At 34.5% G+C, this 17,334-nt stretch overlaps 1 protein-coding gene across 1 annotated transcript in view; it reads right to left on the bottom strand.

Moving 5' to 3' along the window:
• Nucleotides 1-17,334, bottom strand: part of LOC136035563 (sodium- and chloride-dependent GABA transporter 1-like) — a 127,296-nt gene that overhangs the window by 99,922 nt on the left and 10,040 nt on the right. The window contains exons 2-5 of the mRNA XM_065717433.1: nucleotides 14,972-15,279; nucleotides 10,807-10,938; nucleotides 8,568-8,669; nucleotides 4,311-4,488 (exon numbers count right to left, since the gene is read on the bottom strand). Of these exons, the coding sequence (XP_065573505.1) occupies nucleotides 4,311-4,488; nucleotides 8,568-8,669; nucleotides 10,807-10,938; nucleotides 14,972-15,257 (698 nt within the window). The 5' untranslated portion in view covers nucleotides 15,258-15,279. The remainder of the gene's footprint in view (nucleotides 1-4,310; nucleotides 4,489-8,567; nucleotides 8,670-10,806; nucleotides 10,939-14,971; nucleotides 15,280-17,334) is intronic.

Raw genomic sequence — 17,334 nt, 5'->3', positions numbered from 1 at the left:
AATTATTCCATCCACCTTCCACATTGTCAAATTTTAAACTCTCAAGTTTAGTACTCAACTGTTCCTGGAATTTTTTTCTCAAATTTTCATCCTGAAGTCTACCAACATCATAACTTTCCGGGAGGGAGTTACCCTTCCGAAATTTCAGCTTTAAATTAACCTTAGACACTACTAGATGGTGATCTTTACTTTTAACATCAATAACGGCACTCCTATACACCCTAGTATCTTGTATTGATCCTGCTAGTCTTCTGTTTACAATAACATAATCAATAAGGTTTGCTGTCTTACCATCACGTGAATACCATGTCAACTTATGGGTCATTTTGTGACCAAACACCGTATTGGTTATAACTAGGTTTTTATACCTACAAAATTGCAAAAGCCTATAGCCATTGCTGTTTTCTTTTTCCTACACCAAATGTACCTAGGCTAGGATACCATCTATCCCTATTTCTACCAACCTGGGCATTAAAATCTCCTAGCAAAAACACCATATTTCTACCCGGTACCCTGTCTATTTGCTCCTGTAACTGTAAGTAAAATTCATCTGAGTCACTAGTATCTCCATCAGTTGGTTCAATGGGGGCATATACTACTATAACTGATACCCTAAACTTTTTAGTCATAAAATGAGCAATTAGTATTCTATTATTCCATCCTTCCTGCCTGAGTAAACAAATTCTATGTCACCTAATTTCATGCTTCCTATCCCTGGGATATGAGTTTCTGAAACTCCTAATAAATCCAGTTCAAACCGTCTGAATTCGTCAGTCAAAATTTCGATGCGATATTCATTTTTTAACGTCGTAACATTCCAAGTTCCAATTTTCATGTTCTTTAAATCTTTGAAATTATTTTGGCCTCAAGAAAAGCAGTGATCCCGGATACCAGTGCAGGACTATTTGTGTCTGCGACAAATCTACTTGCAATTCTGGCTGTGACTACTTGCGACTACAAACACTTGCCAATGCGACTATTTAAAACTGCGAACACTTGTAACTGCGACATCTTACGAGTGTGACTGCAACTGCTAAGCGTGGCTCACAACTACTGTAAATCATAATTTCAACTTGACTGGAACTGTAGCCACTTGTGACTGTATTTACTTGCGATTCTAACAAATTGCGACTACAAATGCGACAACTCGTATCTGCAACTGCTACCACTTGCCCGACTGTGACTACTACTTCTACGATTGCGATTGTGACTGCAAATACTACTACAACTTCTACTATTGCGGCTAGAACTATTGAACTAAATCAAATGGTTTTAACTACATCCTGCCTGTCAAAATGGCACAGTGGATCCAGGTTGTCAAAAGGGTTTATCTGCAGTATCACACGGATGACTAAGGTTCTGAAGCTGAGAATTTAGGAGGATGTTTAGGGGACGTTGCACTAAAACAATTTACACTAGGTATATCCAAGCTGTCAATTCAGTGTATCTATATTGATATCAGGTACTACTACAGGTATTGAGTTGAAACTTTCGTTGAATGCTAACTGGAATGTCAAGCAGAATCAAAAGACATTTTTTGCGCCGAATTTGTCATAAAGGCATATCTTCAATAATTCAAGAGCATTCAGGGAAGTATATCAAGTTGAAACACTCAAAGAATTTTGAGGGGGATGTCAAACTTAAAGAAGTTATGTGCATCCCAGTTGTCAATAGGCGTGGCTGTAGTAGCTCAGGAACTGGTAAGATCATTAAGCTGCAGCTTTCCAGCCAGTTCCTCCTCCACTTGGCCATTTAGATTCCCCCTTTTCAACACTGATCGGTATTTTGACAAAAATGTCACTTTCAAAATAATTAAAATCCCAGTTGTCAATAGGCGTGGCTGTAGTATCTGAGGAACTGGTGAGATCATTAAGGTGAAACTCTCCAGCCAATTCCTCCTCCACCTGGCCATTTAGATGCCCCCTTTTCAACACTGATCGGTATTTTGACAAAAATGTCATTTTAAAAATAATCAAAATCCCAGTTGTCAATAGGCGTGGCTGTAGTATCTTAGGAATTGGTAAGATCATTAAGCTGAAACTTTCCAGCCAGTTCCTCCTCCACTTGGCCATTTAGATGCCCCCTTTTCAACACTGATCGGTATTTTGACAAAAATGTCATTTTCAAAATAATTAAAATCCTAGTTGTCAATAGGCGTGGCTGTAGTATCTCAGGAACTGGTAAGATCATTAAGCTGAAACTTTCCAGCCAGTTCCTCCTCCACCTGGCCAGTTAGATGCCCCCTTTTCAACACTGATCGGTATTTTGACAAAAATGTCATTTTCAAAATAATTAAAATCCCAGTTGTCAATAGGCGTGGCTGTAGTATCTCAGGAACTGGTAAGATCATTAAGCTGAAACTTTCCAGCCAGTTCCTCCTCCACTTGGCCATTTAGATGCCCCCTTTTCTACACTGATCGGTATTTTGACAAAAATGACATTTTCAAAATAATTAAAATCCCAGTTGTCAATAGATGTGGCTTTAGTATCCCAGGAACGGCTAAGATTATTAAGTTGCAACTTACCAGAAATGTTGATTGGAAAGCTGAACTAAATCAAAAGACACCATATGCATTCTGATGGTCAAAACGACATGTCCGCAGTATCTCAAGGGGTATAAAATTGAAACTTTCCGAGAATGTTGAGGGCGATTTTGAACTTAGTCAAAATGCAATTACGTGCATCTTGGTTGGCGAAAGGGCGTATGTATAATATATCTGGATCAGTTAACGGTATCTAATTGAAACTTTCAGGGGAAGTTGGACTAAATCAGAAGGCACTATGTACATCCACCTTGTTAAAATCTTGTGCGGAATCTCAGTAACAGTTAAGGGCATTGAGTTGAAATTTTCAAAGATTTCTGAGAAAGACGTTCAGCTCGACCAAAAGACACTGTGCGCATCCCTGTAGTCAAAATAACGCATGTACAATATCCCACTAACAACAAATGGTATTTAATCTAAACTTTCAGGGAATGTTGAGAGGATGTTGAAATCAATCAACAGACAATAGTTGTAATTGATAAACAAGAGTCAGATATTTTAACTTTTAAGCCAAATGTGTGAACACATTTGGAAAAACATTCAATTCATTAACCAATAATAAAACGTTTGCATTTAAACACGAACAATTTTTTTTTTTCAAAACTTTCAAAGAAAAGAAGCTCTTCAAGGATTAGTAAAGACCGGTAGAAATAAAGTAGAAAATAACTGAAACGATCAGAAACTAAGGTTAAACAATTAATTAAAAGAACAGCAATTAATAATCACAAAATATCCAAAGATGACATGTATTGATATAAATGAATAAACAAATCATAAAAGAGTAAAAATTAAATAAAATATTCGAGCAAAACTTGAAAAGAAAAAAAGCTACTACAAGAGAATTTGGGCAACTGCCCCTTTCCACTTCCCTAACCATAAAATTTTTAAAATCTATTGCGTCGTTTTTGTGTTACTATACAAAAAATATATTGTAAACATTTTTATATTTATAACGTTGAAAAATAAAAAAATTGACATGAAATAAATTTGAATCGCTGAGATTTCCATAAATTAAAAACATTATATATTAAATTTTCAGTTTATTTTCACTAGTTCTTTCCAATCATCTTGATTTTTATAATGATTTATGTTGTTTTTTTTCGTCGTTGTTCTGAAAAACTAAAGCACAGTCTACAAAGTGAATTTAATTTTTTTTTAATTTATGGTGTTTTTAAATAGCTCTTTAAATATTATTTAAAAAATTTTATTTGTCTCTATTTTTAAGCCTACAAATTTCACGATTTTAACAATTTTTTCCCCTATTAAAAAAGGAGAATAAAAAAGGTCCTTTACACCATTTGGAAAAAAAATAAGGATAGCTGATTTTTTAAAGTCTGATTTTCTTGTATCTAGTGATAACTTGATATAACTTAAAAATTTACCTTTTTTGGTAAAAAGTCAGTGCTTTGCCAATTGTACCCATTTATATCAACGAATTTCAGATAGAATTTTTATTTTTTCCAAGAAACAAGATTTAGTTTTTTAAAACACCATTCTTTCTCTGTTTTCTTCCAGGAACGAATGTAGGCATTTATTTCATGGTTCCTACTTTCTATGAATCAGTAACACAAGAAAGTTACCATAAAAAAGCCAAAACAGATGAATCGCACAGTAGGGTCTAACAAAATTATGCTCCCTCCAACCAAATCGTCCAAGAAGCACTCCGGGCCCTTTCAACCCAAATAAACTAGACCCTAGAAATTGAGTTCTGCTATACTCTAAGAATTCATACAAGTTTGAACATTCTATTAAGAAACTTTGACTTACTCCCAAAACTCTCTCACTGGATCTGTTAAACTTTCCCTGGGAAAAATGTGGCTTTGGCTTAATTCACAAACCGTTGTATTTAAAGCATGATCGTCCCAACAGGTCAAGTTCTTTCGGGCGTAAGCACTAATACATGTTTCTTGATTCCACCAGTTGTTGCACTCCCTCCAAGGAATATCTGCAAATTAAAAACGTTGATCTCTATAAGAAATATCTGTAAATTAAAAACATTGAGACCTCCAAGGAATATCAGCAAACTAAAAACGTTGAGGCCTCCAAGGCATAACTACAAATTATAAACGTTGATGCCTCCGAGGAATATCTACAAATCGAAAACATTGAGGCTTCCAAGGAATATCTGCAAATTAAAAACGTTGAGGCCTCCAAGGATTATCTGCAGTTAAAAATGTTGAGGCCTCCATGGAATATCTGCAAACTTAAAACGTCGAGGCTTCCAAGGCACAACTACAAATTATAAACGTTGATGCCTCTAAGGAATATCTGCAGTTAAAAACGTTGAGCCCTCCAAGAAATATCTGTAAATTAAAAACATTGAGACCTCCAAGGAATATCTGCAAACTAAAAACGTTGAGGCCTCCAAGGCATAACTACAAATTATAAACGTTGATGCCTCCGAGGAATATCTACAAATCAAAAACATTGAGGCCTCCAAGGAATATCTGCAAATTAAAAACGTTGAGGCCTCCAAGGATTATCTGCAGTTAAAAAGGTTGAGGCCTCCATGGAATATCTGCAAACTAAAAACGTCGAGGCCTCCAAGGCATAACTACAAATTATAAACGTTGATGCCTCTAAGCAATATCTGCAGTTAAAAATATTGAGGCCTCCATGGAATATCTGCAAACTAAAAACGTCGAGGCCTCCAAGGAATAACTACAAATTATAAACGTTGATGCCTCTGAGGAATGTCTACAAACTAAAAACATTGAGGCCTTTAAGGAATATCTGCTGCTGAAAACGTTGAGGCCTCCAAGGAATATATGTAAACTAAAAACGTGGAGGTCTCCCAGGAATATCTGCAAATTAAAAACGTTGAGGTCTATAAAAGTTTATAATATACATAAACTTGGTGAAGCCTTATTTCTAGTCTACATGAAACTCTTTTGCGCACCTTTTTTTTAGGTCACAACTCAGGTACTTATTTTTGTCTTATTCATGGTGACAGTGACACTGGTTTTAGATCTTCATATAAAAGGTCATTTGATGTTGCACCATAACAATTTTTTATGTGATTTATTGGTTGAGTGTTTTTGTTGATGCAAATTAAAGTGACAAATTATTAAAATACCTTGTCTAACGTTTTAATCACCCCTTTTTCTCTGAGTAATTATGATCGTGTTTCACCTTAAAGAGAATACAACAAAACATCCACATTTCTCAGTTAGAATTGCGTACTTTTTCACAATCTTTTAGCACAGTTTTCATTAGAGCAGGTGAGGGTATTTTAAAAAAGTGCCAAAAATAGGCAAAAGATATGGAAAATAATAAGAAACTAATGAAAAATGGTAAAATTAAGATATTTTTTCCAGCGGTACTTAGCCCCAATGGTAGTTTTAGGGGGAGGGGAGGGCAGAGAGGGCACTTTCCCTCGTCGCAGAAATGTTAGGGGCACAAAATTTTAAACAAATAGTCCAACGGTTATAATCACAAGTATTTTTTTAAATACTTTTTTATTACTTTAAAGTAGAGGGTATATTATAGTATAGTATAGGGTTTTTATAGTATAGTATTACTATAAAGTTACTATAAACTTTACTATAAAGTTAGAGAATTATTAATTAATTACTAAGTAAAAATGAACTAGGTCAGAATTTATAAGTCTGATGGAATTTTATTAAATCGTAATTTTTTTTTGTCCGATTCGCCCAAAACTCAACAAAAAACAATTTTAATAAGTGGAGGAACATATTAAAAAATTTTATGTACAACTATTTTGCTCCTCAGTTCACTCTTTTCAGCCTTTCATCCTTGCTGCTTTTAATGCTGTCGTGGTAGTCACCTAACTATACCCAGGGCCTGCATGTTCGGGGTGTAAACCAGAGTACAAGCCATCATAAAAAAAAAAACAGAAAGAAATATTCCAAACTGAGTTAAATTTTCAAAATTAGCTCAATTTAAATTTTCTGTTCTGATTTAACCTTTTAGTGCAATTTCATTTCTCAAAAATGGAAAATTTTGAGTTATAACAAATATGAAACTTAAATTGAAAACTATAAATTTAGTTTGTAAGACATTTTTAAGCTGGCCAAACCAAATGGCCTTATCAAACATTTGATTGGATATTTTTGCGGAAAAATGGGCGTCGAAAGGGCGCTAGTTACTCTCAATTTTTCATTACTTATAAAGCCCAATAGAACTTTATATTTTCACTCAAAAATAAGTTTGACTCTTTCTCACGACTCTACTTTTTAAATAATAAAAATTTTTAGCGTAAAGAGCGGGGCGTTGAGGAGGATACAGCTCCTTTCATATACGGAATAGTTTTCTGTGTCAAAAATGAAAATTAAGAGCAAAGACACAGACGGTTAGAACACATGCAACATCGAGCAAATGAGCGAATCAAAAATGAAAAAGAAGAGCAAAGACGCACGCGGTTAGAAGAAAAGTGGTGGCGTGTCAAAAATGAAAATGAAGAACAAAGACACACGCGGTTACAAGACATGTGACACCAAGCATGTTAGCGAGTCAAAAATGAAAATAAAGAGCAAATACACACACAGTTAGAAGAACATTGGCGGTGTATCAAAAATAGAAATGAAGCGCAAAGACACACATGGTTAGAAGACATGTGACACTGAACATGTGCACGAGTCAATGAAAATCAACCCAAAGAGCTGGGACAGATGGACATATTTTTTATCTATAATAGCTTAAGAACTTAAGTAAGGTGATGTTTCAATTAGAACTGCTAAAGAAAAAGGCGTGGAAAGAAATTTCTGAGGTAAAGTTGAAAAAAAATGGACAATGAAATCTACGGTAGAAAAACAAAGAACAATGCTGTATTAATTACAGAGCTGGATATCAGCCTGATTGGGCTAGTATTGTTACATGGATAAGGTCATCAGTGCCTACCATACCTTTGTTAAAAAAACAAACGTTCGGTGATATGTCTTTCATGTTAAACACAGGCAAAAGAAGAAGTTTTTTTCCCACCACTTGAAAAATTAAAAGAAACAAAGGTGGTCATCAATACTTACCACATTTTTGAAATCAAAAACCTGGACTAGATAAATTGTTGGAAGAAAAAGAAGTTTTTGTCCCACCACCTGAACAATTAAAGGAAAAGACAGTTCGGCGATATCTCTTTCATGATGCAAAAGACAAGCCCAGACCCAAAGTAAAAGGTTCAATAAAAAAACTAATTTCACAAAGACACTGCCTCTAATTTAAGGTCCATTTGGACATCATGGCATCAAGAAAAGGCTCTACTTATCTGCGTTTAGAAGACAAGCAACAGTGTGAATCCATATATAGAGGCCTGCCGAGGGTCGAGTGCCGGGATCCAGCGACGGAGCCTCCAGGATCCTGTTACTACACACACACCCGTTACTCCCGTTATAAATACAATATATATATATATATATATATATATATATATATATATATATATATATATATATATATATATATATATATATATATATATATATATATATATATATATATATATATATATATATATATGTGTGTGTGTGTGTGTGTGTGTGTGTATAATGTAAATACATGAATAATATGTGCATAAAATAATACATAATATAATGTACGATGTAATATTACATATTACTTACATAAATATAGCATAAATATATCGGATATAGCATATCTAATTGGTATGGATATCGTTTTACCACTAATATTAGCAATCATTCATGAGCATAAGATCCAAATAAAACTCAAAATAAAACCAAAAGCAAAATGGTCAGAATCAGAGAAGATTAAAATATATTCAAAGTTTATTAAAAGACGGTGGATCAGAAGAATGCTAGAGGCAATAGCAATGTGAAAAACGGAGGTCATGCCGGTGCTGACTTTATGCTTATGAAAAAATTAATCATATATTGTTTTATGCATTTCAAGCTCAGTATTTCAAAATCAAAAGGGACAACAGAGAGTGTTTGCATTTGGATTTTTTGGCGCGGCACAAGGACTTGTCCTTTTCTTCAATTTAATGGAAAATGAATCTGACATCGAGACACTGAACTTACTATCAAGAAATACTTGAAACAGTGAACTTACCAGTTCCAATTGAGACAATAAAGTAGAATATAGCCCAGGCTAGGACGACAATATAATATACGTTAAGCCACGCAGACATAACAGCCGCGGCGTATCCAACTCCTAGGATACGAGAAGATATAAGGTTTAGTTAAGAGACTGTGATAAAACGGCTTTTCAGTCTCTAAAAATTGCCATGAAAAAAATCATAAATTAGCACTATAAGAAAAGAAAATTGAAATGAAAATTCTAATAGAAAAAAATCATAAAGCCAAAGAAAAACACAGATAAACAAAAAATAAGTAAATGAATAGAAAGACATAAAAATGGAAAACCCATAGATAAATAGAATAATCATAGATAAATAGATGAATCATAAACAAATAGTTAGGATATTAAAAAAAGGAAGGAAAAATAGTCGGCAAACTTTTTTTTCTGCCGTAAGTAACTGTTAGCAGTTATGTTTCTCCTTGATTAAAAAAAAATAAAAATAAAAATAAATAAAAAAAAAATATTAAAAAAATGTTCTACTTTTTGGAATACCATTATTCAAAGAACTGGAATTACCATAAAATATAGTTTAGAAACAAGAATTTGAAAATCTAGTGAAGAATTTCTATCTGAGCAAAACAATCACACATTTTATTATGTATACTAACATTAAACTTTACTAACACCGAGGTTTAGCTTGCACTAATTTAAGTTAATCAGATTTTTATAGAATTTTTTGATTGGCAGAAAAATTCTACAAGAATCTGACTGGATTAAACTATCACTAGCTAAATCTCGGTACTAGTAAAGCCTGGCTTTAGGAACATCTGGGAGTTTGCTTTAGTTTTTATCAATAAATTTTAGAACAAAGACCGAAAGCTCAAGGTCGATTAGAAATGCGACTGGTATAATACAACAAATACTTAGTACTTGTTGTGTATACTTGTTTGTATATATTCTATGTTTTTTATATATTTTTAAATATATTTGAATTTGTAACAAATACAACAAACGTTTCAGGTATTTTAGATCGAGGAGAAGTATTTATCAATGCGGTGGTTCCAAATGGACTTATGCTGCAAATAGTTCGTAGTAGTAGCTATGATAAAACCTCCTTTAAGGTTGGAAACCTAATTAAATTTTGGAAATTTTAGCCCAAATAAAATAAAGGGAATTTTGACCCATGGTGGTAACATGGATTTACGGCGAGCTCTTTATCTCGCCTAAAAACGAAGTAAGAGTTTTGGATTCCCAAAAATTTACAAGATTAAAAATGAACTGTTAAAATTACTTAGTTTAAACTGCCAACAAAAATGAAGAGATCTCTTAATAGTATATGTTTCAAGTAAATCTTATTGGCATGGCCTCAAAATAGCGGACTAAAAAATGTTTTCTAAGTGATTTGAGTTTCTAAGAGCTCTCAATGACTTATAAAAAAAACTATGGGAATTTTTATTTTTTTATACACAGCAAATATTTACCTCCTGAAAAATAATACAATATCGGTGTATCAGTGTTATGTCCCAAAATAAAGCTTAAGATACAGAAACCAAAAATTCAAACACTATAACGTTACCTCTTTTTCTCAAAGTATTGATTTTAAAGAATAATGGCATAGAAATGAAAGTAAGGAGCGACGTTAAAACTTAAATCGAACAGAAATTACTCCGTATGTGAAAGGGGCTGTTCCCTCCTCAACGCCTCGTTCTTTACGCTAAAGGTTTTTGCTGTTTTAAAAAGTAGAGTTGAAAACGAACAGAAATTACTCCGTAAAGGGGCTGTTCCCTCCTCAACGCCCCGCTCTTTACGCTAAAGTTCTTTACTGTTTTAAAAAGTAAAGTTGAGTGAAAGAGTCGAACTTTAGCGTAAAGAGCGTTGAGGAGTGTTGAGGAGTGTTGAGGAGGGAACAGCCCCTTTCATATACGAAGTAATTTATGTTCGTTTTAAGTTTTAATGTCACTCCTTACTTTGTGTTAAAAAGAACTTGTTTTGTTTATTTAATCAAGTATAGAGTCAACTTAAGAGACTCTGTAATCCAACTCTTCGGACCATTGTTCTGTTACGCATAGGCTTTGGTCACCATTGACACTGGATGCATTTTTATAGATGCCATGGATATCTGCGTTATTTACACGTTTAGCTTCTAATATTCTATGGAGCCAATATCTCATTTTTTTTTCTCTCTCTCTCTCTCTCTCCCTCCCTCCCTCTATCTGTCCAATCGATAGCTGCTTGTTTTTATCAATTTTTAAAGTCTTAAAGGACTTACCTTTGAAAAGAGGCGTTATTTTCCATATTCCAATTCCTCCAATCCTAAGAAATTGACCAACGGATGCTTCTAGAAGAAACATTGGCATCCCAGCTAAAATCACTGTTAGTAAATACGGTATTAGAAATGCACCTAGAAATAAAATATTAAATTAATTATTATTTTAATATGGAGTAAAATAAGTAAAAATGTGAGAGGACAGGAGAGACAGAATAGATATAGAGGGGTAGATAGAGAGGAAAAGGGAGAGAGGGAATCAGAGAGAGGAGGAGATAGATAGGAGGATTATAGGGATAGAGGTATATAGAGGGAGAGAGATCCTGTCTGCGTCATCATAAACTGGCCATTGCGTAAAATTTGTTCAGATGGCTCTCGCTCAGCTCAACCTGCACACGCACGACTTAAAACTGTACAAGCTCAACCAACAAGGGTTGAACAGTGTGGTTTCAATTGTATTGGCTAAGTAAATGTTCGGAATGGAGTGGTGAAGATACCCGCCAAACTTTCATAACCTCTTCTAAACTAAACTTATTCTTACCACAGTAAAATACGGCAAGTCAATATTACAAATACTAGGCATTACGCGTAATCAACTTTTTACTATTTACTTCCCATAAGCGAAAAGATTAAATGGAGATTTTTAGGGGACTTGAACCCTCTCCAACTAAGCAATCTTCTAATGTAAAAATATTTCATATTTTGAATCTACAGGAAAAGTAGCAATGCTTTGGCAAACTAGAAACTTAATTAGAAACTTAACACTAAATTTGCACTCACTATAGAATATAAAGCCTTAATAAAAGCCTACATAAAAGGAAAACAAGCAAGTTTTGGTAGAAAATATTTTCTGAGGTTGCTAGAATTTTATTCAACTACTTAGATTACTTTATATAGATAATTAAATGACTAAATAATTTCATTGAAGAAACACCCTATCTTCTTTTTTTGGAATTGATTAAAAAAAAATTTCACAAAAGAAGTCTTTAAAGGAAAAGTAAAGACTGATTTATCAAATAATGTTTTAAGTGTAAATTTATCATAAATATGAATAAATAAATAAATAAAACCCAAAATGAACATGAATTACAATGAACAGCCAAGTTAAACTGAAAATGAGCAGAAACTCCTCATTCCCTGAAAATCCCAGTTTAATGTCCTAAGTCAATCCCGAGATACGCTGTTTTGACAACCTTTATGCACATAATATGTTTTGATTTAATTAAAAACTCCATCAACATTCCTTGAAAGTTCCACCTTAATTGCCTTGGCCTTTTTAGACACCAGGGGTCAAACTTGTCTTCTTTTCCCACTTACAAAAACTGTATATAACAAGAGCTAAGAGCTCATATGGCACTTCTAACGAGGTCGGAAGAACCAAGAGCCAAGAGCTCATATGGCATGAGCTCTAGCAAAATTCTAAGAATCAATAGATTGATTTAAAAGGAAAATAAGAGGCTTAATGCCGGTGGGATTTAAAATAAGAGCTCTGAGACACAAGGTCCTTCTAAATATGAAAATTCATTAAGATCGGATAACCCACTCGTAATCCCCCAAAGAAAGCGGATCCAGTCTGGTTACGTCAATCACGTATCTACGACATTTGCTTATTCTACCCACCAAGTTTCATCCCGATATCTCCACTCTAAGCGTTTTCCAAGATTTCCGGTCTCCCCCTCCAACTCCCCCCAATGTCAACGGATCTGGTTGTGATTGAAAATAATAGCTCTTAGACATGAGTTCCTTCTAAATATCAAATTTTATTAAGATCTGGTCACCCGTTCTTCAGTTAAAAATACCTAAATTTTTCTAATTTTTCCGAATTAACACCCCCAACTCCCCCAAAGAGAGCGGATCCGTTCTAATTATGTCCATCACATATCTAGAACTTGTGATTATTCTTCCCATCAAGTTTCATCCCGATATCTCCACTCTAAGTGTTTTCTAAGATTTCCGGTTTTCAAGATTTCTTCCCCCTCCAACCCCCTATGTCCCCTGATAGGATTGAATTAAAAATAGAGCATCTAAGACATAACATCTTTCTATATATTAAGTTTCATTAAGATCCGATAACCCATTCGCAAGATAAGGATGCCTCAATTTTCACGTTTTCCAAGATTTTCGGTTTCCCCCCCCCCCCCCCAATCTCACTGGATCTGGTCGGGATTTAAAATTAGAGCTCTGAAGCACAAGATCCTTCTAAATATTAAATTTTATTAAGATCTGATTACCCGTTCATAAGTTACAAATACCTCATTTTTTCTAATTTTTCCGAATTAACTCCCCCCCCCCCCAACTCCCTGAAAGAGAGCGGATCCGGTTCAGTTATGTCAGTCACGTATCTTGGACTTGTGCTTATTATTCCTATCGATTTTCACCCTGATATTTCCACTCTAAGCCTTTTCCAAGACTTCCGGTCCCCCCAACTCCCCCCAATGACACTGGATCCGTTCGGGATTTAAAATAAAAAACTGAGACACAAAATCCTTCTAAACATCAAATTTCATTAAAATCCGATCACCCGATCGTAAGTTAAAAATACCTTATTTTTTCTAATTTTACCAAATTAACCGTCCGCTCACTCCCCCCCCCCAGATGGTCGAATAGGGGAAAATTTAACATGGTCTGGTCCCTGATACGCCTGCCAAATACCATCGTCCTAGCTTATCTGGAAGTGCCTAAACTAGCAAAACCGGGACCGACAGACAGACAAACAGACAGGCCGACAGACGGACAGAATTTGCGATCGCTATATGTCACTTGGTTAATACCAAGTGCCATAAAAACGAACAGATTCCTTAACTTACAGTCATTGCCCCAGGAGCTGCAGGTGGGTTGTCATCCATATAGGCATAGTTGTAGGACTTATCCACTTTATTTAACAAAATTATCATATTGAATTTCTTATCGGATATCTCTCAGGGAATGAGGGGCAAGGGGCTACTTACCCTCCAATCACTTCAGACTTAAAAATAGCACTAGAACTTTTAATTTCTAATCGGATAAACCCACCTGAAATTTCTACGATAACTTCTTCCATACGAAGTGCTTTTGTGGGGAAAAATACAATAATCACGCATATAGCCCACTTCACTCTTTACCAAGACAGCGCTATTGCGTTGCCTATGATCTTCAAACAGTTCATTGTAACGAACTGTAAGAGAAACCATTATACTGCGGTGTATGCTCAAAACAGTAATTTTTATTTCGTATAGAGAGGCAGTAAAACCGTTAGAGCCCTCACCCTCTACCTTCAATCACTCCCTCTAATCCTCTGTGACTATATCTTGGTAGAGCACTTTGAATCATGTGAGTTAAGGGAGAAAACTTAGCCTCCGTGGCAGGATGCAAACTATATCGATGTTAATTGAGCAATTAAGAAAAGATAATGCTAAAAAAAAAGAAAAAATGTTGTACCACAAACTTTTCTTCAAACTTTAATTTTAGAAGTTCACTTCAAAAGGAAAAAGAGGGATTTACTTCAAGAGGACTGACTAGAATTTTGTAACGCAATAAAAACAAAGCCATGTTTGGCATGACTAGTCTGGAGGGAGGGAGTCAATATTATAATAGTAAATTTTCAAGCTGCTTTTCCGATTTTTCTGGAATTTGTCCCAATTGGAAATAAATCTCCCTGATGAAAATTGTTTACTGAGAAATATATGTAGAGCATAAATAGATTAAAGTTATTAACCACTTTTTTCATCCATTTTGTTAACACAGACAGGGAAACCTTCAAACACACCAATAGTTAATAGTTAATCCAATTGATCTTTTTTTACTCTTAAAAAAGGCACCAGAACTTTTAATTTTGAGTCGAATTAGCTCCTTTAAAATTTTCAATAGTATTTCTCGCTATTATAGAGTCACACCACACCAACAGTTACACCGTCACACCAATAGTTCATCCAAGAAGGGAGAAAGTACTATCAGGCAGTTTTGTCCATCTCCGTTTTCAAATAGGTTTTCGGTTTAAATTTTGAAACTACGATTCCCTTAATTTTCCTCGGTATTATTTCTATAAGAAATGGTCCAAATATGATTTTGAGTCTACAGCTTTTCCAATTGTGGGTCTAGTTTTATGAGGGGGTGGTTAATTCACAGAGGATAAATTTAAATTAATATTACATTTACACAATCAAAATACTGAATTTCGTAACAAATTTACCTCCTCCGTTTTTGTAACACAGATAGGGAAACCTCCAAACATTCCCAAGACCGATGGCTAGTCCTACAAGGGAAAGAATGAAATCGAACTTGTTTGCCCACTCTCCTCTTTCGGGTACATTTTCATCTTCCAATTTGGAAACTAGGATTCCACCACCATCTTTGACTCCATTTAAGCTAAAACTGGTAGGTAAAACTATGTCTTTTTTCTCCATATCATCAGTGTAGTTTTCAGACACGTCTTCATTCGACTTTGTCGGTTCTTGAACGCTTCTATCTTCGGCCATTGTTATTTTTTGTGAAGTTTAACTAAAAAACATTCTTCTATTAAAAAAAAAAAAAAAAAAAAAAAAAAAAAAAAAAAAAAAAAAAAAAAAAAAAAAAAAAAAAAAATTGCAGTTTGAATTTATTAAACAAAAATAAGTCAGTATTCAGATGGTTAACTTACTAAAACGTTCAACAATTCAGTAAGACTATAGACAAAAGGGACCCTTATACAAATGGTTTATTTCACAGGTTTACATTTTACCGGGGATGTTTGAAACGGAGAAAAAGACACTAAAACTTAAAATTCAAGGTTCTAGTAAAATTCAATTACCTCCGTTCATTAAGTATTTTGCAAGAGCAATCAATAGAAGCTTTGCTAAACATACGATTGTTGCTAGCATGATTTTCCAGTATTTTTATCACACTTTGAATAATTCCATAATTTCTATTTTTTATTGAAAATGACGATGAAATTCAATTCGAAGAAAAACTTGCGGAAAGGCTTATCGTTTAAAAATCTCTACGCTATAGCAAAATCGTAAGCACAAAAAAAAAATCAAGGACGTATTTCACATTTTTGAAAAGAAGCAGAAAACGTTTTGTTTTTCTTTTTATTCCCACGATAAGTAATTTTCATAATGACGTCACATTCCCAGTTTTCTATAATGTTTTTCTGAATTTTATACCCGAATTTATGTTCTTAATGTTCTAAAACTATTCAGCAAAAAGTTTGTATTCTTTGGCTTGAAAGGATTAGCCAGAAATCAACGGAAGGACAAAAAATTGACGCCTTCAAGCTTTGAACATGTGAATTTTCTGAATAAACGAGAAGAGACATATGCTAAGATTGGAGTTTGTACCCCCCCCCTTCCTAGAAAAAAGTCAGAAGTTTTCCCATCCAGGTCAAACAGACTCCCGAAGGTCATGGCCTTGTGTGAACAGCTCATTGTGTGCAGGTTAAGGTTATGTCAGCCGTGGAAGCATTTAGTACGTTATTTTACAAATCTCAAATCCAATCTGATAGGCATTGTTACTTGTGTTGCTCTGTTTATGTCACCTCGTAGTGCTTGAAGCTGGAAATCAAGTTTAAAGCATTGAACGAAAGTGTCAACGCAAAAAGCTCAAAACTTCTTTTATCTATCTTGTAAAATCATGAAAGTGTCACATGCATGCTCAATAATTTTTCTATGCGTAAAGGTAACTTCGATTTTTTTTTTGTCAAGGCCATATCCAGGAAGACGGCCTGTGGGTTTAATCCCCCTAATGTTTCATTGACTCGCAAGAACGTAACAAATATGAACAAAAGATTTTTTTTGGTTTGTCTTTTAAAGTTTTCTGTGTACCAATACCCCCCCCCAAAAAAAAAAAATCCCCCCTCCTCTCGAATAAAAATACTGAATATGATCCTAATTGTTGGGTAAGAATGTAAAAGCTTACACTCAAAAGCTAATCCGCAAATTGTGCCAAATTTAACACGATCCTAGACTGACAATATGATCAGTTCCTTTTGCTTTTCTGATATTGGTTCCCTTTGCTAAAAGACCTGTCATTTCACATCATCCAAACAAGAATGAATGTGCGATTGATACCGGAAATAGCCAATTTCCATCGACACTCAAACGTAGGAACTATCTGACAGAAAAGAGTAGGTCTAAAATAATGGAGTTTCTGTCTATTTTTTCTTAAGGCTGACCATATGTTCTCTTAGAAGAATGTTGTTGAAAAGTGTATAATGCATTTGCTAAGGATTTGCATTGTTTTCTTCAAATATCTTCAGGAAGTTCGAACGAAAATTATGCTAACTTTAAATTGGAGCGTCTACTAAGTCAGCCATTACATATTGAGAACCTTCTTTCAGCTCCTATAACCAGTGAGCTTTGATCCTCCTTATATAAACTGCCATACCGATCACCCATTTGACAACTGCTTAACCATAGGTTTTGACAATTAACTTATAAGTTTGAAAATATCAGATAGAAAATCTTAAGCTTTACCCGACACAAGCAGTAGGCTTTAGACCTTGTCTAAAGCCAATTCGCTCTCAACGGCACGCCGGCATGAAGATTAAGTAAGTAAAGTCTATTGCGTCACATCGGT

This window comes from Artemia franciscana, chromosome 14, assembly GCF_032884065.1.
Source record: "Artemia franciscana chromosome 14, ASM3288406v1, whole genome shotgun sequence".
NCBI classification, from domain to species: Eukaryota; Metazoa; Arthropoda; class Branchiopoda; order Anostraca; family Artemiidae; genus Artemia; species Artemia franciscana.
This window is presented reverse-complemented; position numbering and strand designations above follow the sequence as displayed.